A 26378-nucleotide genomic window follows, 5' to 3' on the forward strand; every position below is an offset into this window, starting at 1 on the left:
CTAATGAGGTTTGTGTAAGACATTTTTGCAGTTGATGTAAATCTCCTCTGTCTGCTCGAGTAATGATTCTTCTCCTCTTCTTTCTGTGTTCTGTGTGCCATGAAAACTGAATCTTCCATAACTGTTAGCAGGCTAGAAGAACATTAAAAAAAAAAAAAAAAAAAAAAAAAGAAAAGAAAAAGTTGAAGGACTTTTCTCAAAACAGCTACAACTTCGAAAAATGAGGAAAACATCAAATTTTCCTCATATGCTGATTTATTATTGGGAAATACTCAACCATCAATCAAAATATTTTCCATCTTCTTGTTTTCTACGAATACATTTCAGGTTCAAGTCATATGAAAAAAGAGGTTGCACTTTGAATATGTTTCCCTGTTGTCCCATATAAGGCGCCTGTTAAAACATCAGTGGAATGCCTCCTTCCCCTCACATGCACACTTCAGGTACTGAAGTAGTCTCCTATGTTGATCTTAAAACATGAATTCCTCTAAAGGTATTGACCATGCTAAGAATTAGTCATGTCATTAAGACAACTTAATGTGATGGTACTTTGGTTAACTGGTATGGTATGGGAGGAAAGATGGTTTCTGAAGCAAATGGCTAGTCCCTAACCTATGGTCACCCTAGGAAGAACTTCATTCTGGTACAAATAGTGACCCAAGAGTCAGAATGAGAGAAATGGAAATGACAGGAGGTCAAAGGGCTTTATAAGGACATATCTACAGTGGAGCTCACTGTTGGATCATACAGAAGTGCAATCTGAGAGGAAATAGGTGGGAAGCCAGAGTCTCACATACACTGTAAGAATGGGGTCATTTCCCTAAGTACCACATCACTTCATACCCCAACTTAGGGTATGAAAAGACAAGGCAGAAGCAGTGAAGTTGGCTCCTATTTTTCCACTTCTACACTTCAAGCCTTGAATAGGATTATTAAGGGGGAGAAAAAGACTCAGGGCTCCAAAACGTTGATTGTTGCAACACAAAAACAAAGGAGAAGCACTGAAAGAGCTGTCCCAACAAATTATAGCAAAGCTGAACTAGAAGAAATAGATAAAGACAAAGGGTATCACAGGATACAACTTTTTGCCCTAGCTTTACAAGTAGCAACTTGAGGAAAAAAGGTATGAACAATACACAAATAATATAAAAACTAGCAAACCAAAAGAGCTGATTTGTTAATGATATGGAACACAGTTGAGTCTCTAAATGTAGCTGTAAAATATTAAAAAATATTAATTAAAAAAGGTGAATAGCGATAATCATACTTTAAAATATTCAATTTTTCCTGTCTGTATAGTTTAAGATTAGACTATAATATTCAAGGGTATAAAGATCAGATACAGGAGAGAAAGATGTTAAAAGAAATGTGCAATACAAAATACGAGTAAACTCCAGCTGATCTTACCTGGGTCTGAGTAGAGTACAAAGCTTTTGATAAGGCCTCTGTGATCCTCTTCCTCTTGTTTCTGGTGACACATATTCAGTCAGAAGCACAATGGAGGGAACTGCACACTGCATCATAGTATAGTCCAAAACATCTAATTCCAGCATACAAGAGATAATGCTGGTATTGCTTACTTTCCCACTGAAACCAATAAGTGCAATAAAAATCCAAGTAGTCTTTCCTCTGACTTGCAAACTGTAACATGCATGAGATTAGCAGTGTTTCATAAAGGCCCAGACACAGATAAAAAGGCCTCATTCAGGGGCAAATACAATAATATATTGCCAGCAAGTTCCAGCAGCTTCACGTGTTGTGGTAGGGGAAGAAATTTTTTTTCTGCTCACTATTTCTTTTTATTGGAAGCAGAGATTCTGAATCAGGCCACTGGCGTATATTTGGCAAGGAATACAGCAAACTTAGATAATGGTTTAAACTATTAATCTGGATCCAGCTGTGATCAAATTTGGAACATAAAAACAAAAGACAAAAAATGCTAGAAGATTTGGACAACCTCAAGATGTTACCTATCCTCCTCTATGCACAAGATAGGAACAGCCTATGCCTAGGCTTCTGTTATTCCTGACAAATCACCCTTGACATGAAGTTTCAGCTATTACCACTGTAAACATTTAGCTGACAAAGGAACTCGAGTAAGCCATTTGGGTTTTTAATGTGAAAAAAGGAAAAAAAAATTAAAATGTCACTTTTTTCACTGGCTGTAGAACTGATTAGTTTTTTCAAGTTTAAAATTATGGCAAGAAAATTAAATTTTCACATCTACCTTTTTTTTAATTGGTTCTGAAGGAGATAGTAGGATGAACTGTCAACGCCTTCATACTTACCCAACTCAGTATATCAAGCAAATTGGTATGTTACTCACTTTTTGCGATAAGCAGTGGTGATGCAAAAGATCAGTAGTAAAATTAACAGTAAGACCACAGCAGAAATTCCTCCAGCTATGTAGATAATAAACCATTTGGGATCCCAAGTTGCTAAAATACAGTTTTAATAAATGTGATTAGTATTTTGTATAAACCAGCATGAACTTTTTATGTAAAACTAAGTTGAAAATCAACAATTATGTAGAGACATTATTCCATGACAGCTCATGCTCAATATTCAGACCTCACAACCATGTCCTCATTTCTAAAATGCATTTGTTATGCTGAACTAGCTCTTACAAAAGTTGTGACTGGGATGACCAAAGGTGAGTGAACACAGCACAGTGATGCCTTGTATAATCCTTTCCTATCTCCCTCCCTCCCCAAGTGAGAAAACAGTCCAACAGCATACATAAGTGACTTGATATATGGATGGTAAAAGCATTCAGACTACTTAAGTGAATGTTCTTGGCATTGTAAAGGTTGTCCCATAAGAGATACCTAACAATCATGCAATACTTCCATGGGCAACAAGACATTTTTCAAACTACCAGGAAGATCATCTCAGTGCCCAAGAGTTTTTCTATACAGTACTGCACAGTTGTATCAGTTATTTTCTGCTCTAATTCAAAAGGAAATCTGTTCACTTTTTAACAAAAATATTTCCGCAAAAATTTCTCTCATTGTGATCTTTTTTTTTTTTTAATAACCCAGTACTGTACATGCCTTGATGATGGATGTCAGGAAACCTACCTGCTGCAGGTTTCTCATATGAGAATTGCAACCAAGGCAGGAAAAGTAACATTTATAGTAGCTTTGCTTAAAATGCGTAGACTTCTTCACTATGGAGTCACATCTTCAAATGAAGCTAAGGAACAACACGCAATAACTAAAGGGTAGAGAGGGGCAAGACAATGGCTTCAAGATATAAGTCAATATATTCTTATGGTGCTCAAGCTTGTGGAGAGGTGATGTTATATTATTCTCATTTTTTAGGTTAAAAAAGACGGAGAAGAAAGAAGTGATATACTCAAAGTCACACAGGAAGTCCACAACACAAATCCTCAGTACAGTTATCATGCATTTAAAACACTTGAAAATTTTTCTCTTGTCACAATTATGAACTTGGTTAGTGGTAACATTTAAAAAAAAAAAAAGGTGTGTTAAACCACAGAACTTCAAGTCAATTTTTTGTAGCACACCACAGTGCCCTGCTTCCTGCTTCCCTGTTGCATCTCTGCACTAGCAGTCTGCAGACTTGAGACTAACAGCACAAAAAGCAAGCAAACACAAATAGTATGTAATGAACACTTCTGTACATAGTGCACTTGTGGCTAGCAGCATCAGCTACCAGGACACAGTATCAGCTATCAGGACACATCTTAGCCAGATGATCTTACCAACTTCTTGGCCACAAACTTATTTCTTGTGTTTCAGATACAGACTAGCAATTCATTGGTGAACAGGGACGAAAAAAATGTTTTTAGTTTAGTCCTTCTTTAATGTTCTTCTCACTGTACAGAGGAAGACAGTATCTGAAGATGAAACCACAGCTGCCCCAAAGAGCTTTCATTCTGGGTAGACAAGAAAGTTACATGCTCAGTTCATAGACAAAGGAAAACCATCAGCATCACTGCTGATACTGAGCCATCACCAGATGGCTTTTCTCTCCTGGATCAAAAGGGTTCACAGCTTCTTATCTGGCCATCCTGAATACCAGTTGAGACTTACTCAGATACACCTCTTTAGTATTAATATGGTCATTGGAAAGGATAACAAAAAATACTGGTCACAGAAGAGTCTTATCCTCGAATTCCAATGTTATTCTACTGGAAAGAAAAAAGAAAAAATTCTCGCAGAAGTTTGTACTGCTGAAGGTATGTGACACAATAGAGAAGGCTGCCTGATAACAAAAATTGATGTCTTTTGTATTATGATCACATATGAAATCACTCTACTTCCAGCATGTTTTCAACTGCTGTGTACTTAAAATGACAGGATGGTGCATACAGCTATGTCCAACTTCAGGAAAAATTATAACGTCTTTTTTTCTAAGTGTTTAGCTAGCTGCCACAGAAAATCATTACCTGTGCCAGTGAGTACTTACAGAAATAGGGAGAAACCATCCTGTAAGCAATAAAAAAAATTTAAGATTTTAACTACTCTGTTAAAAAACATGCGTTTAATTAGCATCAAGGATGGGTAAATCTGGATAGAGTTCCAGACCTCAGCAGCATCCCCACCCTGCAGTGTAATCACTCCAGACCTCATTTTTCTTTTCCTGAAGTTTCACCTTCAATTTTATCAGGTCAAGATAATAATCTCTGAGTTAATGAGTTTGAGAGCTGAGATTATCAGCTGTCAGTTAAATTTGGATGAGAAAAATCATTAGATTTTTTTTTTTTGAAGAAACAACTCAAAGCCCTTTTGCCTTTTCTCATTTGAAGTGAGCAAAGCTTTCCTGAGGCATTTGTTTTCTTTAACAATACAAAACCTTTTGTAATTACCGACTTTAACATAACATTCAAGATTTTGCAAAAACATGTCAGAGGCTTGTCATGTGACTCTTTAGTTCTTGTGTTCTCATCAAAGGTGATATGCTGTCAGGAGGCTATTAAGTGTATTTTCAGCATCAGTACAATTTCTGTTAAGCATTAGGCAATGAGTCCCTCTCTCTCCCATGTTCGTAGCATTGTCATTTTCTCTGCAAGATTGTGAAATTTTTTTGTGTGAAGGTTTTTGACCTTCAGTGCACTGACTTTGGTTTTGAGAAGGAAGCACTGATGGGCCAGACAGTTATTTGTTCTAACAAGAGATTTGAACTGCACTGTAAAGATCTTCGTGTAGCTTGTCACATGCCTTGCTGGACTGGCACATATGGTATGCTAACTAGACATCACTGAAATAGTTTTGCCAACAACTGAAAGGCAGAAATCCAGCATGAATGCACCAGAAAAAGGTGGTTTGTTGAGTAGAGCCCCACAGACGTACTGATATCTTGTGCTCATACTGGATGAATACATGAAGGAAGAAGGGAAGCTAATTTCACTCCTACCCTGATTCTCCTCACCCACGACTGCAGCCTTATCTTCTGTCTTTTTTCTATGGCACAGAAGTACTGCTGTCTCCTCCCAGCTCAGAAGCACTGTATGATAATCCTCAATGACTAGACAAGTAGTCCCCTGCTTTTCATCTGGGTGCTATGAAGATCATACTGGGTGCTATTGAAAGACATTTAAAGGACAATGTAAGGGCACAGTCAACATGGATTCACAAAGTGAAAGTCCTGTTTAACTAATTTGATATCCTTCTACAATAAGGTCACCTGCCTAGTGGATGAAGGGAACAAATGCCGGATTCTGCACCTAGGGCAAAGTAATGCCGGGCACAAGTATAAAGTGGGAGAGGAGTGGCTGGAGAGCAGCCCTGCAGAAAGGGATCCGGGGGTGCTGGTCGACAGCAGGCTCAACAGGAATCAGCAGTGTGCCCTGGCAGCCAAGAGGGCAAACTGCATCCTGAGGTGCATCAAGCACAGCATAACCAGCCAGTCAAAAGAGGTGTTGGTGCAGCCTCACCTTGAGTACTGTGTGCAGTTCTGGGCCCAACAATTTAAGAAGGATATTAAGGTACTTTAATGTGTCCAGAGGAGGGCAACAAAGCTAATGAAAGGGCTAGTACAAACCATAACGTAATTCTGACCCTTAAACGTACATTTGAATACAACCACCAACCAGTTTTTCAGATCTAGTGGGAACACACAGCAACACAAAATGTTTCTATTTTCCTTTGTCTAAGAGAGCTTGCTATCCCATTTTCTGCTAAAGCAAGAAAAAACTTATTAAATCTTTCTAAAAATGGATAGGTCTTTTTCAACCCTTCTAATTTTTCTGTTCTTTCATGACATCTCCCCTTCTTTCTCAATCATCTACCAAAATAATGTGTGGATTTTAAGTCTGCTTCTTTCCTTCAAAAAACATGCTAAAAAAATGAAATCTAATCAAAGGAAAAAGCGTGGTAACTAAAAATCAAAAATGGGTTTAGATGTGGAATCTGGTGACATGACCAATCTCCATATTAATAGAATTTTTAGAAGGAGAAATATAGTGAAAAACACATCAGAAATTAATCCAAAGTCTCTTGAACACATTACATAATTATGTAATAGCCTCCTGTTTCTGTAAGTGCTGTCCAACAAAAGCTACACTACTTTACATACACGTTGCTTTATGTGTTCCAGGTTTTGAGGTCAAAAAAGATTTGCGGAAGACCCATTTCAGCTGGAAATTCCTGTTACTGAAAAACAACAATCACAATATTTAGTGGGATAGAATAGGCAAACTTAATGATATTGAATGGATCTCATGGTTTTATTTTCACTGATGTTTGAAAACGTTAAATGCAGCATGCCAACTTCTACTGAGACAACTGCAAGAGCATCACAGGCTTTCCCAACACTTGAATACTTGTTCCCCCCTCTCTCCCTTTTCTCTTCATAGGAATTCCAGGCTGGAATACATTCACCTTTAGACAAGAAGCCAGTGCTTCTTTCTACTGTACCACCTCTTTGAATCAGCGGGTTTGGAACTATTATCAGTTCTGCAAATAAACCTGCGCTCTTATTTCTACCTCTTTTCACCCAAGATTCCTCCTCTTTAAAAATTCTTGGCATCTTCTCACCAATAGCTTCTCAAAAAAAAAAAAAAAAAGGAAAAAAGTTTCTTATCTTTCCTTTTACTCTCTCTCAACATAAACAGAGTTTTCCTTATTACTGTTTACAGTGCAGCTATTCTCCCAGCTCCTAGACTCAGTATGTCAAAACATCTCTGGAACTAGGTAAGGTGAGAAGTTTTGCAGTACCCATGCAGAATCACACCAACAGACTAAAAACATTGGAAGAGTTTGGTAGAAAATCCAAGCTAGAGTGTAGCTTAGCTGTAATGCTAAGCTAAAGAAAATGAAGCAACTGAACTGATAGAACATGCACAGAAAATAGTGTAGTGAGTTTCTGTCACCACTTGGTTTATTCAAGCCACAGCTGTTGTATCAAGCAGAGTAAGTCACTCGTGAGTTTGTGAGAGACTTCACTGGCTATACCACAGGGTGAGGTGGGAGCTGACACCTGGCCTGTCACTCCTTTCCCCTCAGTGTTTCTCCATATTTCACTGGAAATATTAATTGCATGTTATGAAACAGTTGCAGATGTTAAAGAGAAATACTTGGAAATCCTTGACACTTCACTTCTTTTGGACTTAATGAAAATTCAACAAAATGCACTTCATAATATGGAGTGAGGGCTTAAAAGGGAGACAAAGGGGTGACTCATTGTACTTCAGTTTCTTCAATGGTTTCAGACCTTTTTTCCTCCAATAAACAGACATAAATATGATGGCATTGTTAGAACAAAAAATGATAAATAGGATTTGTTTCAAGAGCATAAGAAGCATGGAAACAAAACTTTTTTTGGAGAAGAAATAGTTTGTGTAGGGAGGACTGACAATTCTTAAAGTTATTGTATTTTTTTCAAGTCTCATGCTTTCATTTTGTTATGAGAAGCACTGCACTTGGAGTAAACAAAAAAGATTTCTATTGCTCTACAATTTGGATATGCTTGATTATATGAATATAGTCAACATTTTGAAATTTAAATGTTTAAAATTGTCAGAGGTGAGAGGAATTTTTCTCCTGATACCCCTTTTCTTTCATCACATTCTGCTCAATTTCATGGTCTTTTATGGTCAAGTATTCAGAGTAAAACGGGTCAGCATTTTTTTCCCAAGGACATTCTTCACTTCTCAATAACAATATCACAGACCACGCAAATTCTGAAGTTTCATACACCATGCCACAGCTCTTAACACTGCCAAAGAGAAGTCTACTAACACATATTTATTGCCAGGAACAAAAGCAGTACCCTCAAAAGATACCAGGGAGCTGGACTGAATGCTGCAACAGGAGATGAAGGACTGGGGTGGTCCAAGAACCACATCTTCAAAATGCATACTATAGAGAAGAACCAAAACTGAGGTTTTGTCAGTCATAACCAAAATAGAAGTCAAGCTGGGATTCAGCTCACAGTTTGAGAAATCTTGTTTTAAGTGTCTACGTATGGAGATCTAAGCTCCCATTATAATCAAACTGTGATCACAGTCACAGCAAAACCTAAAGAGCTTCTTAGCTCCCCCTAAAGAAACTCCTTACATGAATAAGGTAGAGGCCATTTTACAAATTTTTACATTTTCAAATGAGAATGTGCTCTTTTCTTTCATTGGAGGATAGGTCTCTCCCCTGGGACCCTGTGGTGCACTGAGCTAATGGGGAATTCCCCTCGTGGCTTCTTTGGGAGAATGCCCACCTCTCCCTGCAAACTCAGGCAGTCTCTCCTCTTCCAAAGTGCCTCCTTCCTATCATCAAACCAGTTTCTCACAAACAGGTCTAAAGTAATATATGAGATCAGACAAGCTTAAAACCAGCTTCTTCCTGTGGAAACAAGATTAACTGTTAACTGCTATCTTTTACACGCTGCTAAGTGGAATGTGGTATTTAAATAAATCCTCACTTGTTATTGAAGAGTTATTTTACATGGGTAAAAGTGTTAATACCTCAGAAGGTCCTATTGTAAAAATATTTACCACTTCCTCCTTTACTTACCAGCCACAGTAAAACTCATCACATAGGTTTTGTTTCTTCCAGTAGCTACACAGCGGTATGTTGCAAAGTCAGAGGCAGTAAAGTTTTGAATGATGATCATGGAGTTTGCCTGATCAGAGCAATCCACCAGTGTACGCTCTTTGAAATCTGAACCAAAGCTTTGCTTTCCTGACAAGTTGCACAGAACAACGGTATCTACCTGATCTGCTTTAATCCTTTCCCACATCACTTGCTGCACTGAATCTCCAATTTTATAAGGGCAAGTAAAAGCGACATTTCCTCCTGGCTTGGTAAACACGGGATTATCTTGTTTCTCAGATACTTCAAAAGCATCTGTTGAAAAATAGAAAAAACAAAAAAAAAGCTTATATTTCATTCAAGAGAAGTTTAGTATCAACAGTTCCTGTATGGCAAATATTAATGAAATTGACCTACAGCAGAAAGATATTCAAATAATTTGAAATATTGAAAAATATTATTTATACCTATCTGACTATATTTTTATGCACATTTAGACAAAACAGTCTTTATGGAACTGTGAGGCTGCAGTGATATGGCAAGAAGGCTACTTCTATACATTTTGAGTACATGAATGTCTTATCAACAGTTTCAGCAAATATTCAACAGCATAAATTATGGGGCCAGTCTAATTAAATTTGTGATAGTCTTGTTCTGTTTTCACACTAATTATAAAAAGAAAATGGTTTGATGTGACCCTCAGGATGTGCATTAGTAAATTATGTTGCAAAACATTCCAGCCTATGAACTACAATTGTCCCATTCCCAAACCTCACCACTTAAATAAAAATTTTCTTAACTATTTGTATACTCTACTTGGGAAAAACCTGTGTGATAGTCAGGCTGTGGTATGAAACGAGTCTTCTAGACAAATTCAAGCCTTCCACCACATATAAACCAAGATACATTATATTTTAAATAATTTTGACTGTAATTCCTCTGCTCCGAGTTGTTGTTTTTAGTAACAGAATTCACTGTTTACAAATCAAGAAAAATAATTTAAGTCTTCACTGGAAAGATTGTCAATGTTTCTGATATTTAGAGCATTCAATAGCCATTTGGTTTCTAAAGTCGGTTTTGTAGTGTATATATTCATAAGTTAGGACTAGCACTGTCATCTTTTTGAAGACTTTAGTGTTGAAAAAGATTAATGATCAGACTGCTTTTCCTACACTGTAAAAGGACTGATCTTTTAAGTTGTTCAATGAGTTTCTTTTTTTATTAGATGTCTTTATGTCAAAAAAATGTGACTAGCATATATTTTTAATGTGTTTACCTCTATGTATTGTAACAACTGGAAGCAAAGACAGAAAATTTAAATTGCATAGGAAAAATGGCAGTCATTAAATGCATCAAAATCTGTTTTAAAAAAAAAGAGTTTCAGAATGAAACTGTAGCCAGATTCATGGGATGGAGTGGTTGCAGCAACACTCTGAGTGGAACAGAATACACTGTAGGACTGAGATAGATTTAGTTCCTCCTTGATATAACATTTTTATCAAAAATCTAGAGGGAAAAATGCTGGTAAACTGTATTGCTTTGGATGCTGGTAGTGACATGTTTGTCAAAATCATAGGTACTGGAGAAGTCATCAATACAGGGTGGCTTACCTCACCTCCTAAGCTAGGGGCAAAGAGTAATAGGATTTCATGTGGGCAAGTATACTACCCTAAATCTAGGAATAAGTGATTCCATTCATGTTGGTAGGTTGGAAACTTCATTGTGGAAATATGTGACTTTTGAGACTTGTGCAGTCTCTGTGAAATGGTGAATGAAAAAGTCTAGCCTGCAATTTTTTATCAATGGAACACAGCACAGAAAAATTACATTCCCTCTGCCTTTGGAGACCAGATGTATGATTAAAACATTGAAATGCTGAAAGACAAAAGGAACTGTGTCTAATGAGTTTACCTAAAAAAAATTAATGAAGAACTTGAAGATCCATGTAGACTGCAATCAAGGACACAGAAAGTTAATGATAGACAAGGACAGAAGAGAGATAAATTCACTAAACTAAACAGAAGGTACAACACAGTGAAGCTAATTAACTCCTTGGACAGCTTGCCAAAGACAGCTAATTTTCTATTAGTGAAGATGACTGCCAAGGCTGGATAATCATTTAAGATATCATGCTAGTTCCAGCAAGAATTTACTCATGGAAATCTAAGTATTATTCAAATCAGACTACTATGATGGAACTCTACACTTGCAAAAGATGTTCCTTGTAGTGCAGTCCCTCTAAAGTCACTACACTAGAAAAGGTTTTTTTTTTATATATCTAGCAGCTTTAGAGCTGCAGATTCAGATTCAGATCTGCTAGGGAAGAGGGGTAAATGAAAAGGTAATTGAAACCAATTCTCTGTCTTGCCCATCATATTCTTACAGGCCAGATCCTTTCCTCCTGTCCCGCTTTCCAGACCACTAACTTCCAGAAACTGCCTGCTTTACAACAAATCACATGTTCTTCCCTGAGAAGTCTTGTATTCTTCACTGTGCAGTCTTTGCTGTCTTCTTCTGCTATAAGCAAGACCTACTGCTACCCACATTCTCCTTAGGAGCCTTGAAGTCTTCCTGTCTGCTCCTGGGGCCATCCTTGCTTCCCTATTCATTTCATCCCAATGTTACCCCGAACTCCAGGTGTTTCTCCTATCTAAACATGCCTATAGGGAAATTATGTGGAGGAGGATGATGATGATACCTCCCACCTTCCAGGGGATTCCCACCTGACCCAAACCAGGACTGTATAAAAACAGGCTTCTTCCTGCTGCCCTGCTGCCTATTTGCTAGAAAAATATACATTGTACATATGATGAACTGTAAACAAGAAGATAAAACATTTTCCACCAAAATCATGAAAACCCCTTCTGCCTTAAAACTTATTAGTTAACTTTGTATGTTATATTTGCCAAAAAATATATCACAGTTTCCCAATGATATATAATACTACAACGTACAATAGTATACTATAACAAGTACATTAGAAAGCTAAGGTTGCCTTGCAACTTCAGTGAAGAATTTCCAGGTGCAAATCTTGATATATTTGTATAATTTGCTGGTATACAAATAATAAATAATATGTTAATAGTGAGAACTATGTACAAACAGCCAAATTAAAAAAGAAACAGTTTTAAGATTCTCGGCCGCTGTACATTCTATCATAACCATTTTCAAACACAGACATCATAACGCTTTTTTTTTTTTTTTTTTTACATTGCATGTGTATTTTACTTGACAGCATGCAGGAACATTCAGGCATTTTCACTCTTGATGAAGGATGTAAATCGCTCCCCTTCTTACCGCACGATACCTTACACAACTTAAATGGTTATGTAAGGCACAAGCAGTGGAGAATCCGGCCTACGTAGTTCTAATTAAATCTTCCAAGTACACTAAAGTGTTCCAGGCTTTTGTTTTAAGGAACTGTCCCATTTTATTTTGACACCAGCATGAGCATAGTTCTTTCATTCTCCGTCTCCTCTGTTCAACCACTTTCTTTATTTAACACCTTTCTGAACACAGTTTCTTTGCTTTCAGTCTGGTACGCGTGGGATGAGAACCTCCCATTCTGAGAAATACTTTGATGGGAAAAAAGGCATACCCACGTATCTTCACCCCCGCACACACACAACCCAAGGTGACACACCACGTGTGAACATTTCAGAAATGCTAAAAAAATGTATCATTGCATCTGATAAAAATAGACTTCCCCTGCCCGCTGCTCATTCTGGCCACTGCTGCTTGCTCTGCCCCCTGCCATGGCCACGCTGTCTCTCCTCCTGGACAGAAGGTAGGAAGAGGTGACAGCACTCACGGTAGGTGCACTTGCCTCTCTTTAGTAAAGAAGTGCTCTGTGTTTGATATCCTCCCTACATCTCTTTTGGCAGAATATTATCTCATCGTATTTTGCAGTTATACATATTTCTATCTGCTTTAGGGCTATTAGGCATTTAAAGGAGAAAAAATATAAGCTTTCATATTTTTAAAAACATAATATTTCAATATTTTTCTTGAAAGTAAACCTCAGAAATATAGTGGTATATAAAGTGTAAACCAACTTCCCAGGATTTATAGGATCAAGCAACTAAACCGAAATTCTGCAGCAGGGAAATAGATGAAGTTAAGAAATTCCTTTTGGAGGGAAAATAAAATAATGATGTAATCTCCACTCCCCCACCCCCACCCCGCTACAAGCAATTAAAAGTCAAAATGAATGTTATGTAAACATTTGGTCCCCATTCCTTAGGTAGAGATTTTCAGACTTCCTACTTTTTGGTTCCTGTCCTATCCACTTTGATTATTCTTTTTGTTCTTTTGGTCTCCGATAGGATTAGCTGGTTTTGTTCCTTCAAAGGAAAGTTGCTTAGATACCTGTACTTGTTTTCAGCTAGTTTATTAATTTTTAAAGTCCATATGTATGACATTTTAATTACTGTTCACTGCAAGTTTCACCAGTCTCAGATTTATAATTTTGCACAAGGTTCCAGAGTTTCACTCTGGACTACACATAAATCTCATGCATCCCTCCTGGTTTAAAATCATATACAAAGGAAAAAATATTCATACTTCAACGTCAGTTCTGCAACTTCAGAAAGGCAAAATTCAGCACAGTAAAATAAAATGATGCATAAAAAGCATGTTTCTGCATCTCTGTTTAGGCTTAAAGCTTAGCAGAGGTTAAGTACTACCAGAGCCGGCTTTATACAAAGAGAGTTACATCAGCTGCTGCAGGCAAGCGCACACACTGCCGAGTAACGAATGCGGGGAGTCACACCCCACGCTCAGCCATCCCAGCACACACAGATATCTTCCATGATCTCCCAGGTACCACAAGGCCAGGACAACCTCAGACCGATGGTAGCAGAGCTACCTTCAAAGTAGCTACCCTTAGGAAGTAATGCTCTCCATCAGAAATAACTAATGACCTTAGCAGATTTTTCAAAACTGCAAAGATGACTCTCAGCTCTACAGCAGAGACAGGTTTCCACTTGGTTTGCTGAAGTTCTGCACACAAACACAATCTTCTTCCTCTGCTTATAATAAGAAGTGACAAAATAAGTTGCAGATGAAAAGGAGGCTTAAAATTTTATGAAGAGAACTTTCTTCGGGGCTCTTCTTTTCACCAAGAAAATCAACTTTCAGATGAGAAAATACTTCAGGAGTGACCCCTTCACCCTTCCTGAACAGGCTAAATGTGGAACTATATTTATCTCCCAAACTAATGTCTTCCAACTGTATTAGCACATACCACACAATTTTGTTGAGTTTCTAAAAAAATGTTTTTGCCCTTTTTAGGATGAGACAGAGAAACATGGATGCATAGCTATTAAATAGCAAAGATCTTTATTTCTAATGAGCTACTGACACCAGTTCTACAATCAGACTTGGAAACCAGCAGTAGTGCAGTGTTTGAAAAGGATGTATTTTTCTAATAGCAACTATTTGGATCATAAAAGTTAAAATGAAAGTATTTATACTCCTATACCCTTAAAACACCCATTTAAATATATATTAAATCATATGGTGACAATTTGGTGAATCTTTCTATACCAATTATTAATTCTGCAGGATGTTATAAACACTTAGCATAAAATTGTAATTCACCTGCCAATTCCAGTTTGTTTACATATATTCCATTACTCTTTGTTGTTATTTTACTCTTTTAAGCTGAACCTTAGTTACCTAGAGTGCGAGGAAAGGGAGAAACCAAAGAGAGGGAGAGAGAAAGAGTACAGTGCTAATAAGAGTGAGAAAATCATCCCCTCTTCAGGTATAAACATTCATGAACTTCCAGTACGGAGAATTTCATTGTTGGGGAAGAAGTCATCTGATAAAAGCATATAATGGACTATGCCAGGATTCACCTGCAGGAGAGTCTTGAAGATGTAAAAGGTCAGAATTTCAAATTTTCATCCTCTTCAGGAATTTCATCAGTTCAGGATAAAGGGAATGTACCCGCAATAGGAGTTCAATGAGCAGACAGAAGGAGTGACACAGGATACTGTGCTCAGCCTTCACTTATCGTTAGTGATCCATATTGTCTCACAGTGGATGAAGAGAAATGCTGTACTGAGAAACTGCATGTCACAGCACGCGTGTGTGTGCGTGTGTGTGCATTTGTGCCTACCTGCTCATATCTTCCACAAGGCTCCTGAGGGTCAGACTTCAGGCAGAGCAGAGGATATCATGCTTTAAGCCACACAGAAGAAAAAAGGCAGGGGAGAGGGGAAGGGAAAGGGTGTGAAAAAACAAACTGGCTCCTAAGGACAACTATTGAACCAATGTTTCTGAGGAGGGAAAGCCAAGGATGCCAAGATGATGGACAGGGTACACACCCATGCTGCCCAGACCCAGAAGCGTTATAACGCCCAAGAGTGCAGCATGAGGATGCACTGTGGGGAATTGCTGCCCTGCATCTCAGATCCTCGTTATTACTTTTAACGTATCATTTTATGGACTAAAAATATATTGGAGAAGAAGAAAAGATACAGTTTATTTCATAATAAGTTTGTTATGCAGCTTGGTACCCCGTAAGAAAAGGGAAGAAATCGATATATCATCAGTATTTTTTACCAAATGTTTCCTTTCCATTTCTTTTTGTCCTGATTAAGTTATAAATTATATTCCTGTCTGACAGGCCAGCTGAAAGAAAGGTTTGTCATTAGAAATATAAGCATCAGAAAGAGGTTCTGCAGATGGTAAAATTTCAGAACATAAAATATTAATCACCTCTTAGTGATTTCCTTTAGAGTATTGGGAAGTTTAACTATCTGAATCTGAATTCCTTTTAGCCTCTGCTTTTCACCTACCTCTGTTCATTCCATAACCTGACATGTATTTCCCCAAATAAAATATTATTCAGTCTGTCCTAGATAAATTAATACTATCTCCTTAATTTTGAATATTTTAAAGCTGTCACTTTGCACTTTCCATTTTCCCCTGCAGTTGCATCCTGTAATGATTTCCAAATTCCATTATCTCAAAATTTCATCCATCACATTTACACTTTGAGAAACAAAAAGCAAAGTTATAAAACTCTTGGATCTGGATTTAACTACTGGGTGTCACAGCAGCTATGGTTGATATTAAAGAAAATACTATACATTAGTCAAGTTGAATTTCCCAGTGGTGGCTGCAGTGGCACAGAATTAGGGAATAGTAGCTGAGAAGATGAACTATTTTTGGCTTATAGAGGTAGGGGAATACTTGCCCCCCCAAAATTTTTTTTAACCCACTAGATTCAGCTCCAGGTCAGTTTTGGCTTTCCTAACTGCACCCATTCATGCTTGGACAATGTTTCAAGGTTCCTTCCAGGTCAACTGCCCCTTCTTCCATCATGTCTATGCTTCCTTTTTATGTTTGACTTTAGTCAGAAGCTTCTTGTTCATCCATGCAGGCCTTCTGGCATTTTTGCTTGATTTCCTGTTTGTTTGGATGGATCATTGGAGGAGGCTTTCCTTTAAAAACTTTTCTCCATCACCCTTGGGATTCTTCCAAGCAGATCTCTGAATGGGCCAAAACTGCTTTTCTGAAGCCCCGGGTTGTGATCCTGCTTTTTTACTTTTATCCCCTTCTCTTGGGATTATGAACTCTACTATGCAGCCAAGGTTGCCCCTGATCTTCACAACCCCATCAGGTTCTTCCTTCTCTGTAAGTCTGAGGTTGAGCAGAGTGCCTCCTCTCTTCAGCTACTTAATCACCTGAGTGAGGAAGTTATCGTCAATGCACTCCAGAAACCTACCAGATTGATTGTGCCCTGCTGTGTTGCTCCTCTACAGATACTAGGTGGTTGAACTCTCCCACGAGAACCACAGAATGTGAAGCTTCTTCCAGTTGTTTGATGGAGGCCTCATCTATATCAGGCCTGATCACCCTGATCAGGCAGTCAGCAGCAGACACCCACCATAACATCACCTATGTTGATCTGCCTGCTAATCCTGACCCATGAGCTCTCAGCTGGCTCATCATCCATCCCTAGGTAGAACTTCTCGCACCGCAAATGCTCTCTCACATAAAGGGCAACTCTCCTTCCCCACTGTCGCAGCCTGTCCTTTCTAAAGAGCCTGTATCCAGCCATTGCAGCACTCCAGTCATGTGAGCCATCCCACCATGCCTCTGTGATCCCAATGAGATCATAGCCTTATGTTGTGGTTTAACCCGGCAGGCAGCTAAACACCACACAGCCATTCGCTCACTGCCCTCAACCCCCCCAGTGGGATGAGGGAGAGAGTCGGGAAAAAGAAAAAAATTGTGGGTTGAGAGAAAGACAGTTTAATAGGACAGAAAAAGAAGGGAACATAATAGTAATAGTAATAATAATGATAAAAGAATATACAAAGTAAGGGATGCACAGTGTAATTGCTCACCACCTGCCAAATGATGCCCAGCCAGTTCCCGAGCAGCGGTCACCCCTCCCCCAGCTAACTCCCCCCAGTTTATATACTGATCATGACGTCATATAGTATGGACTATCCCTTTGGCCAGTTTGGGTCAGGTGTCCTGGCTGTGCCCCCTCCCAGTTTCTCGCTGGCAGGGCATGGGAAGCTGAAAAGTCCTTGACTAGTGTAAGCACTGCTTAGCAACAACTGCACACAGAGCTCTAATCCCTTGTTTGTTGCCCATGTTATGTTCACTAGTGTACAGACACTTCATATGGTCATCCAGTCATGTTGATTTCCCAGAAAAGGTATGAGAGCTTCCCCACAATGTGTCCCCTCAGCATTTCCTTATTTGTGTGGACATACTTGGAATGGTCACCCTTGTGCCCTGATTTGTAGTTTTCAAGGTGTTTCCAGTCCATATAATCCCACACCATTTGCTTGTTAGCCCAGTCCACTTCCTCGCTCATTTGTGGGTTGTCATGTCACTTTCCTGTTAAAGCTCCCCTCACCAGCCTGCTGGCAAGGACGCTTTGTCCCTACATGCTCAGGTAGATACTGTCTCTTCCTAGCAGTTCTTAATCATCAAAACGGGTCCATGATGATAAAAGGTAACACCTTGTTGTTGACACCAGCCGTGCAACTGTGTCTTGACCAACAGAATCCTCCCTTTCTTCCCAGGGCTTTTCCCTTCTTCAGCATCTTATGAAACACCACCTAAGCCGCCCATGTCCTTGACCACCACCTCAGCACCATGCAGTCATGCCTGATGTACTCCAGGTCTCTCCTGGACTCGCCTTTGGTGTACGCGTGGAAAAGCAGCAGGGGTTAGGAGTTTGAGGAGTGGGCAAGCCTTGGCAGTCTCTCTGCAGCATCCTAGTCTACCCTGGCAAGCAGCAAACCTCCCCAGACAGCAGCCTGGGTCAGCAGATAAACAGATGAGAAGTGATAGTCATCCCCAAATTATCACACAACAGCAAGTCAGTTAATAGCTATAGTATCCAGCTGACATGCAATGCATGTTCATCAAAACAATGCTCATAGGGAACATATAAAACAACCCTTCTAATTTTGTCTTATTTTGGTAAAAACACAGCAGTCCTCATGGGTACTGAATGGTACAATTTTTTCCTTAACATAGCATATTCTGATGCAAACACAGTAACCAAGAGTACATAACAGCATCATTATTCTTAGAAACTAACTGAACATTCAAAATGGTAAGGAGTAAAAACAAGAAAAGATGGGGAAAAAAAGTTTAAAAATTCCCAGTGCTGAATAAAAGGATCTGGATGCTCTGACTGCTAGCCAAATAAAACCAAAAATGTTATCACATTGTCTGTTTCCAAAAGACAAATTTTCTCAGGTATGTCAACAGAGAGTCATACAAGACAAAGGAGGCACTATTCTGCTTCATTTAGCAATAGTAAGACTTTAGATGGAACATGTTTCATTCTATGTATCTTATTTTAATAAGGTTATATACAAACTGGAGAAAATTCTGATGAGAACAGGAATGATGAAATTTAAAATCATGAGCAAAGAAGAAAAGTTAAAAGAACTGTGTTTGTTAAGTACAGAGGGATGACTGAAGGCTGGCAACATGAAAGCCTTCCTCTTTTTTCAAAGGAAAGACTACAGTGAAAAAACTCGGTATTAAACAAGAGATATCTAGGTTAGATATAATGGGAAAAAAAATCTCCTTGTAAGGTTGGTTAAGCACTAGAATGACTGCATAAGAGTATTATGCATGCATTTCCAACATGGGAATCAGTCAGGGATGATACAGATATGCTTATCCTGCCTCAGAACTCAGAGATGGATGAATTCAGTTTGGAATGTTTCTTCCAGCCTGAGTTTTCCACAATTCTATAATTCCTTTTGATCTAAGCTTTTCCTTCAGAAAGGAAGAGGACATATCTGCTCTACTCCCAACAGGGTTGGTTTGTTTTTTTCCCCTAGCCTTTTATACTGAAGGGACATCCAATCCTTAGTTCATCACAGAAGATAAAAAGTAAGAAAAGCAGCATTTAACAGGTCAATAATCACAGCAGAGGTATGAAAAAGGCAGCTTCACTTGCCTCCATCCTCTTCCTTTCTAATTAGGTGCTGACAATGCGTTGACACTGTGTAAGATACAGAGATAGTTCTTGCTCTGGAGAGCTCAGAGTCTAAGAGCCAAAGAATGAAGATCCCTCAGGATTAGTTCTTGCTTCCATGTGCTTTAAAGGGCTGATAATTTTTCACTGTAGACCTATGAATCACATTCTAAATTGAGACTGAGATAAAGAGAAAGCAAGCTATTTCAGGTGAATAGGGACTTGAAAAAAATCTATGCAACGTGCTGCTTTTGGCAGGCAGAAGGACATTAATATAGAAGTAAGTGCTGAATGGCATGGATATCATCACACTAGCTAAGAATAGAAAAGCTCTGTCTCTGCTACCACAGAAGAGGTGATAGCATTTATTTAAAATAGCATATTTAAAATATGGGAGTACTTCATGGTACATCTGGCATTTAAATACTCTATTAATGAACTTCCATTCTTATTCAGAGTTGCTAGCAAAACATATCCCCTGAGCAAATGGTCCATTGTTACTGATTGACAGAAAGAGAAATTTACTCATGAATTAAAAAAAAAAAAAAGAAATTAAAAAAAAGAATTTCCAATCATATAACGGCGGGGGGGCGGGGGGTAACAACAAACAACCAATTATGCAACTCTGCATAATTCACATTAGGGATGTAAAAGTCACTACGAACATCAAAAGGATATTTCCCATTCTATTCAGAGCATGGCATGGGAATTTTTAGGACAAACTAGTACTATTTTAACACCTAACTGAAATAAAACTCCTGAGAAAATAAACATAATATACAGAAATTCATGTTAGAATTCAACAGTTTTGAAAGGCAAATAAACAAACACAGGACAAAAAAATTCCAGGTAATTTTAACTACATTCACTCTTTATGAAAATAAACATACAACACTGCCCTGCCATAAAGTCCAGTTTTCATTTAAACAGTTTATATATCTGTCCTGGTTTCAGCTGGGATAGAGTTAATTTCCTTCCTAGTAGCTGGTACAGTGCTGTGTTTTGGATTTAGGGTGAGAACAATGCTGATAACACACCGATGTTTTAGTTGTTGCTAAGTAGTGCTTACACTAGTCAAGGACTTTTCAGCTCCCCATGCTCTACCGACTGAGAAGGCTGGAGGTGCACAAGAAGCTGGGAGGGGGCACAGCCAGGACAGCTGACCCCAACTGGCCAAAGGGCCATTCCATACCATGTGACGTCATGCTCAGTACATAAACTGGGGGAAGCTGGCCGGGGGGGCCGCTGCTTGGGGACTGGCTGGGCATCAGTCAGCGGGTGGTGAGCAGTTGCATTGTGCATCGCTTGCTTTGTGTATTCTTATTACTATTATTATGATGATGATGATTTTACTTTATTTCAATTATTAAACTGTTTTTATCTCAATCCATTAGTTTTCTCACTTTTACTCTTCCAATTCTCTCCCCTATCCCACTGTGGGGGGGGAGTGAGTGAGCAGCTGTGTGGTGCTCAGTTGCCGACTGAGGTTATACCATGAAAATATTGCATAGTTTTTCACTGCTGAAGACTTTTGACTTTCTATCTAGATGTATAGCAAAGGCATAGTGTATAGGAATAGAACAATATCAGTTTGTGATCTCTCTAATGTTGTTTATTATATTCTATATTTTAAGTTAAATTTGCATTATATATTTGTCCATCATGTATTTTAAGATTGCTGATCCAACCTTAGCTGATTGAGTTCTGCATCACAAAGCTCTTCACAAGCTGATTTACTTTGCCTCTAAGACAGTTTTTGCCTACACTCAATTATCTCTGATTCTGTTAAATTTAAAATAATCAATATTCTAATTATACATTTATATGGAAACTTAAAAAATCCTTAATTCAGCTACCTTTGTTACATAAATTGTACATTAATTGCTACATTTTGATGCAATGCAACCTAGAGAACTATTAATAAGGCCAAATGGTTTGGGAGGGTGCGTGAAGCACATAAACCAGAGGTACTTATCAGTACTTCTCAAGGCAGAATGAATCAGAAGATAGTTTGTAGTTGTGTAGGAGGCATCAATACAGTGGTCTGGTAATGTGGAAAGTATTGCACTGAACTGCAACTGACAAAGAAATGCCTCGTACTTTCATAAAGGCAAGACAGAAAAGGGCAAGATTATCATTATGGGCAATGACAATATAAAGCTATAACCAAGTAGTAATGGTACGTCATATATCATCACAGATATGACTGCAATAGGAAAAAAGGTTTTACGTAGTGTCTATATAGGAAGCCTAAATTAAACCCATTAAGTTCAACAAAGTATTGGACCTGGAAGACATTTTAAATGTAAATTATCACTAATTTATTTTGCCATGTTGGGAACAAGACAGAAATACACTTCAGATTTGTAGAAGTCTTAAGATCTTGATGTACAGATATTAATGGAAATAACATTTTGAACCAAATATTTGTCTACTGATCTTGTCTTAACATTTCCTGTTGATATATCCTCATTATAATGCTCCATAGAGTCAAGAATCCCTTGAATTCAGTTCTGAAAACTGTTGGATATATGTTCACAGTACAGGAAAAAAGAAGTACAGATTCACCCAGCTGGCAAATACCTTCCTGTGGGATAACGAGACTATACTTTGCCAATATACTCAGGTGTAACCATGGCAGAACATACTCTCAAGTTCTTCGCCATTATGGTACAGAATTTCAGCACTGCATCCACTTGTAAGAATGTCCTGTTACTACATAACATGTGATGTTTCCAATATAATATCCCAAGTATTATTGCTTTTCTGTCAGTAGGTTTCAGTAACTGACAATAAAGAAAACATCGATAACATTGTGCAGTCTGCAAGAGTTCTTTCTCACCTATTTCATAGATGTCATAGGAAATTTTAGCCAAAATTTAAAGCAAAAAGAACAAAATATGTCCTAACATTTTGTTATAGATCCTGATACAGTCCCAGGACTAAGCTGAGACCACATCTAATAAAAAACTCCAAACAATTACTACAATAATTACATCAAAATTTTAAGTAGTGTTTTATCTTCCATCTGCAAGTGATGCAATGAGGATAGCGCACCAAGAAAAGACCTCTGTAATGAGAGCTATAACCTCCTCTGTATCCTGGGATCTCAGGTCCTTATGACAGCTCAGCCATTGCTTATCCAAGATTAACCTTTTTTTGGTTTTTTTCTTTGTTTTTTTTTTTTACTTTTGTCCCTGACTGAAAAAGAATTGTGGTCACCCCACCCAGACCGTGGTGGAGTAAACTGCTGTTCTGCAACCAGAGACTAAGCCAGGAGCAGAGTCCTAAATAGAGTTTCTCCGGTATTATTTTGCCACCTCATACACTGCAATTCTGTAGTGACCTTTATTCACTCAGTAGCATCTTTAGTCACATATGAAAGAGGGTAACCACAGTGGACTTTTTATTTATAAAGACACCTTTACTCTAAAGGGAAAGAAATAGGGATGTTGTCAAAATGCTAATAAAAAGAAACGTGCTTAATGCTTTTTAAATACTTGACTTTTTTTTTCTCTTTCTTTGTTTTTGTTTAAAAAATCAAGTCATGGTCCCCAAACTTTTTTAACTGCTTAATCTTGTAGTGTCAGGGTCTTTTTAAGACTTGAGTTGCTGGATCTAGTGACACTACTGTAACCATTAGACACTACTTGAAATATTTACTCCTTAAGCATCAGCACTTGAGGCTTCAAACTATGCAAATGAAAAATGTTGACATATCAGAATCATACCAGTTTTACTCACTTTGTATTCATAGTTTTAAAAAATTATACAAAGCACATGGGAAAGCAGAATCAGACTCATGACCTCTGTTGATTACCAGGAATGAAGCACTAGAGCAACTTTGAACAGTTTGAGAGCAGAAACACTCATTGTCTTGCAAGCCAGCAAAAGTTAATCCAAGATACTTATCCAAATTTATGTAACTGCCAGCAGATATGATTGTTATGTGAAGAACATTTCATCTTATACTTTAATCTAGTTAAGAATCTCTCTCATGAGTATAATGTCATATGGCATTATTTCCATTTATTTCCACTATTTCCATTCAATGGAAATTCTGAAAGCCAATCATATATTCTATATTCTGTTGCCAGCTTTCATTGAGGTATGTGCTGCAGATTCCTCAACGGCATACTTATATACTTAAGTTGGTGCAGGAATGTCTCTGTGTCCCACAGTAACAGGTCGGTATAGATAAATCCTGACAATTCTCAATACCTTGGTTGTGGGGATAGGATTTTTAACTATGGACATTACTGAATTCGGTTTTAATGAGCAGGTACTGTACCCGTGAGAAAGCACGCAGGCAGAAGATAAGGAAGAAAGGAATGAGCTGCTGGAAAGGAGTAAACAAGATAAGGACCATGAAGTCATGCTGTATGGTCAGGAAGAGCAGACCTATCCGCTGGAGCATAGATGCGCGTGAACACAAGGCTGTAACCTATCTGCAGGCTGCGGATAACGCGTGGACACTTCTGCTTGCTATAAATTACCCTAATATAGAGCAATAACGGTCTTTGGTTGCTGCTTGCCAGAGTCCGTGCCGTTAATCCCCGCACTTGGTAGCACAAATTAAATTATAAACCAGGCTTTTTACACAAAAACCTTAATAATATCAACTTAACTTCATCTGTGCCAATTTACCAGAGCAAGTTTAAGTTTCATGTTGAATATTATGTGTCCACAAAGTTGCATCCATTTAAAGGCAGATACAACATTAGCTTAGCCAAATAATCTTTAAAATTAAAATCACAAATTGCAAAGCATTAGACACCATGCAATTCCTTAAAAAAAAAAAGTCTAACAGATTAACTGTTATAAACAGAAGAAATGGATTTTGCAGTGAGTTGTTTATTTGTCTGGGGTAGTGTAGGTAAATTAATGCTTTTAGAAAAGTAATGTCTATTGGGAATCAATAAGGCATAAATCCCAACCAAAGAAAACAATGTAATTGAAAAAAAGTTTTAATTACCTATAAAATGATCTTTCTAATATGTTGGCCAGATTTCTTAATACCACAGGATATCAGATTCCTCAAAAAACATTTCATTTTCCAGGACCTCAACTCTTTGTGTGTATTAATCCTGTAGAACAAGATCCAGGTCCAGTGACATTGTAAGACTAACACTCAGCTTTCTCAAAGCTTTTTCCCTGGTGCAGAATAAAAAGACTTTAAAGATGAACATCAGTGTCCTAATTTTACAGGTTGGAAGACAAAGAAGAAAAATGATATATCTAGTGTCAGCAGCAAGTTAAAATACCGGCTGCATGGAAGTGAATTTGAAGTTTACTGTCGATTTAATTAAAGAAAGATGTCATCAGGGAGTTTAAAATATTTAGTACTGATGAAGGTGTTAGGAAAGTAAGATAAAGCCTGACTGATAACAGTTTTACTATAACTACTACATAAATAAATACCTTCTCTAAACTCAGGTTATAATAACATATTTAATTTACAGTATAGATTGAAGTAGTAATATTTTATCTTCACTGGTGATACACTTCATTCTCTTAAGGTCAGTGTACATAAAGATCATGTTCATTCACATCTATCGGGAGCTGAACAGGATTGATTGTTCCTGTTCTCAGAAACCTTGATTCTTTAAATGGAAAAGGATTAATATCTATTCAACATTATTATCTCCCTCTGTAGTAGGATTAAATTGATACATTTGAAAAATGGGGGATTTGCTGCTGGTTTAGGTTTGTGTTTTAACGTGCTCAAACCAAGAGAGAAATCCTACATACTGAGAATACTGAATCACACAGTATCATTTAAAAGAATATACCAAGATTAATCTTGGAGAAGCAATGGCTGAGCTGTCATAAGGACCTGAGATGCCAGGAGACATGGTTCATCCATATAATTTTGTGGGTAGTTGCAATTTCATCCTCTGAAGAGATCCTATAGCTTGTTGACATGCTATGAGAACCTTGGCCCAATGGAAATACCACTGTTGCAATAACCATTAGTACCTGAAGTCTGCCATGTAATACACTGCTGTTGTGCCATCTGTTTGTCTCCTCCAGTTCCCCTCCTATCTTCCTGCTTCTCTTAAAATGACCTTTTGTCAAAGTAATATAATTCTTTTCTGTCGTGCTAGTTCTTTTCCCCAAATTACTCCATTTCTGCATGTTATATAATTGAAAAGAAAAATTACAATGCCAGACACTCCCTAAATTAGCAGGGATTTCTGTTTTGTATATATCAGAAATTTAAAAAACAATGAGAGATTTGCTTACCTGTCTGAATAATTTCTATTACCTTTTCCCAGATTCCATCTGGGTAAGTTACAATGGAGCAGAAGTAAAGACCAACATCCTCCGAAGTGCTCTTGATGAAGGATAAGGACTTATCTTCCCTGGAAGCATTTTCAAAATAAATTCTTCCATTGTATTTGTCTTCAATATGTACACCATAGATTGGATGCAAGACAGCTATATTTTCTTTATGAGTTACATTAAGTTTCATCCAGGATGTCTGGATTATCACATCTTTCTTTGGATATATGCATTCCAGTTTCACCTTCTCAGTAAGTTTTACAGTTGAATCCACAAACTTTCCTTCCACGTTGGCTAAAGTACACACAGAAATTCAGTTTCAGAATTAACATAATTGAAAATTGAAATTATAGAAAAACTCAGAAACAACTTTGGCAGCATGCCAAGCAAAACACTGAAGAAAAAATTCACTAAAAAAACCCCCAAACCCTAGACATTATTATTACTTCTAACTTATGAATATCATTGAACAGTTAAAATTTGTCTGAACCATGCAGTAACACACTTGTGAATTGTGGTCATATCTGTCATGATGCAATAAAAAAAGGAAAGATATTAGCCAGGAATAAGAAAGCAATCTTACTTCCACAAAGCTGGAGAACAACAATGAGAGCTGCATGGTCCAT

General features: G+C 37.9%; 1 protein-coding gene across 1 annotated transcript; it reads right to left on the minus strand.

Annotated features, from left to right (window-relative positions):
- On the minus strand, window positions 1-26378 carry CD226 (CD226 molecule). The gene is made up of 6 exons (XM_009333497.1): window positions 26336-26378; window positions 25714-26046; window positions 8976-9308; window positions 2327-2438; window positions 1408-1468; window positions 1-132 (listed from the first exon to the last, which is right to left on the minus strand). The coding sequence occupies exons 1-6, from the start codon at window positions 26376-26378 to the stop codon at window positions 1-3; spliced, it is 1014 nt and encodes a 337-aa protein (XP_009331772.1).

The sequence above is a fragment of the Pygoscelis adeliae genome, unplaced genomic scaffold (genome assembly GCF_000699105.1).
Source record: "Pygoscelis adeliae isolate BGI_AS28 unplaced genomic scaffold, ASM69910v1 Scaffold140, whole genome shotgun sequence".
NCBI lineage: Eukaryota > Metazoa > Chordata > Aves > Sphenisciformes > Spheniscidae > Pygoscelis > Pygoscelis adeliae.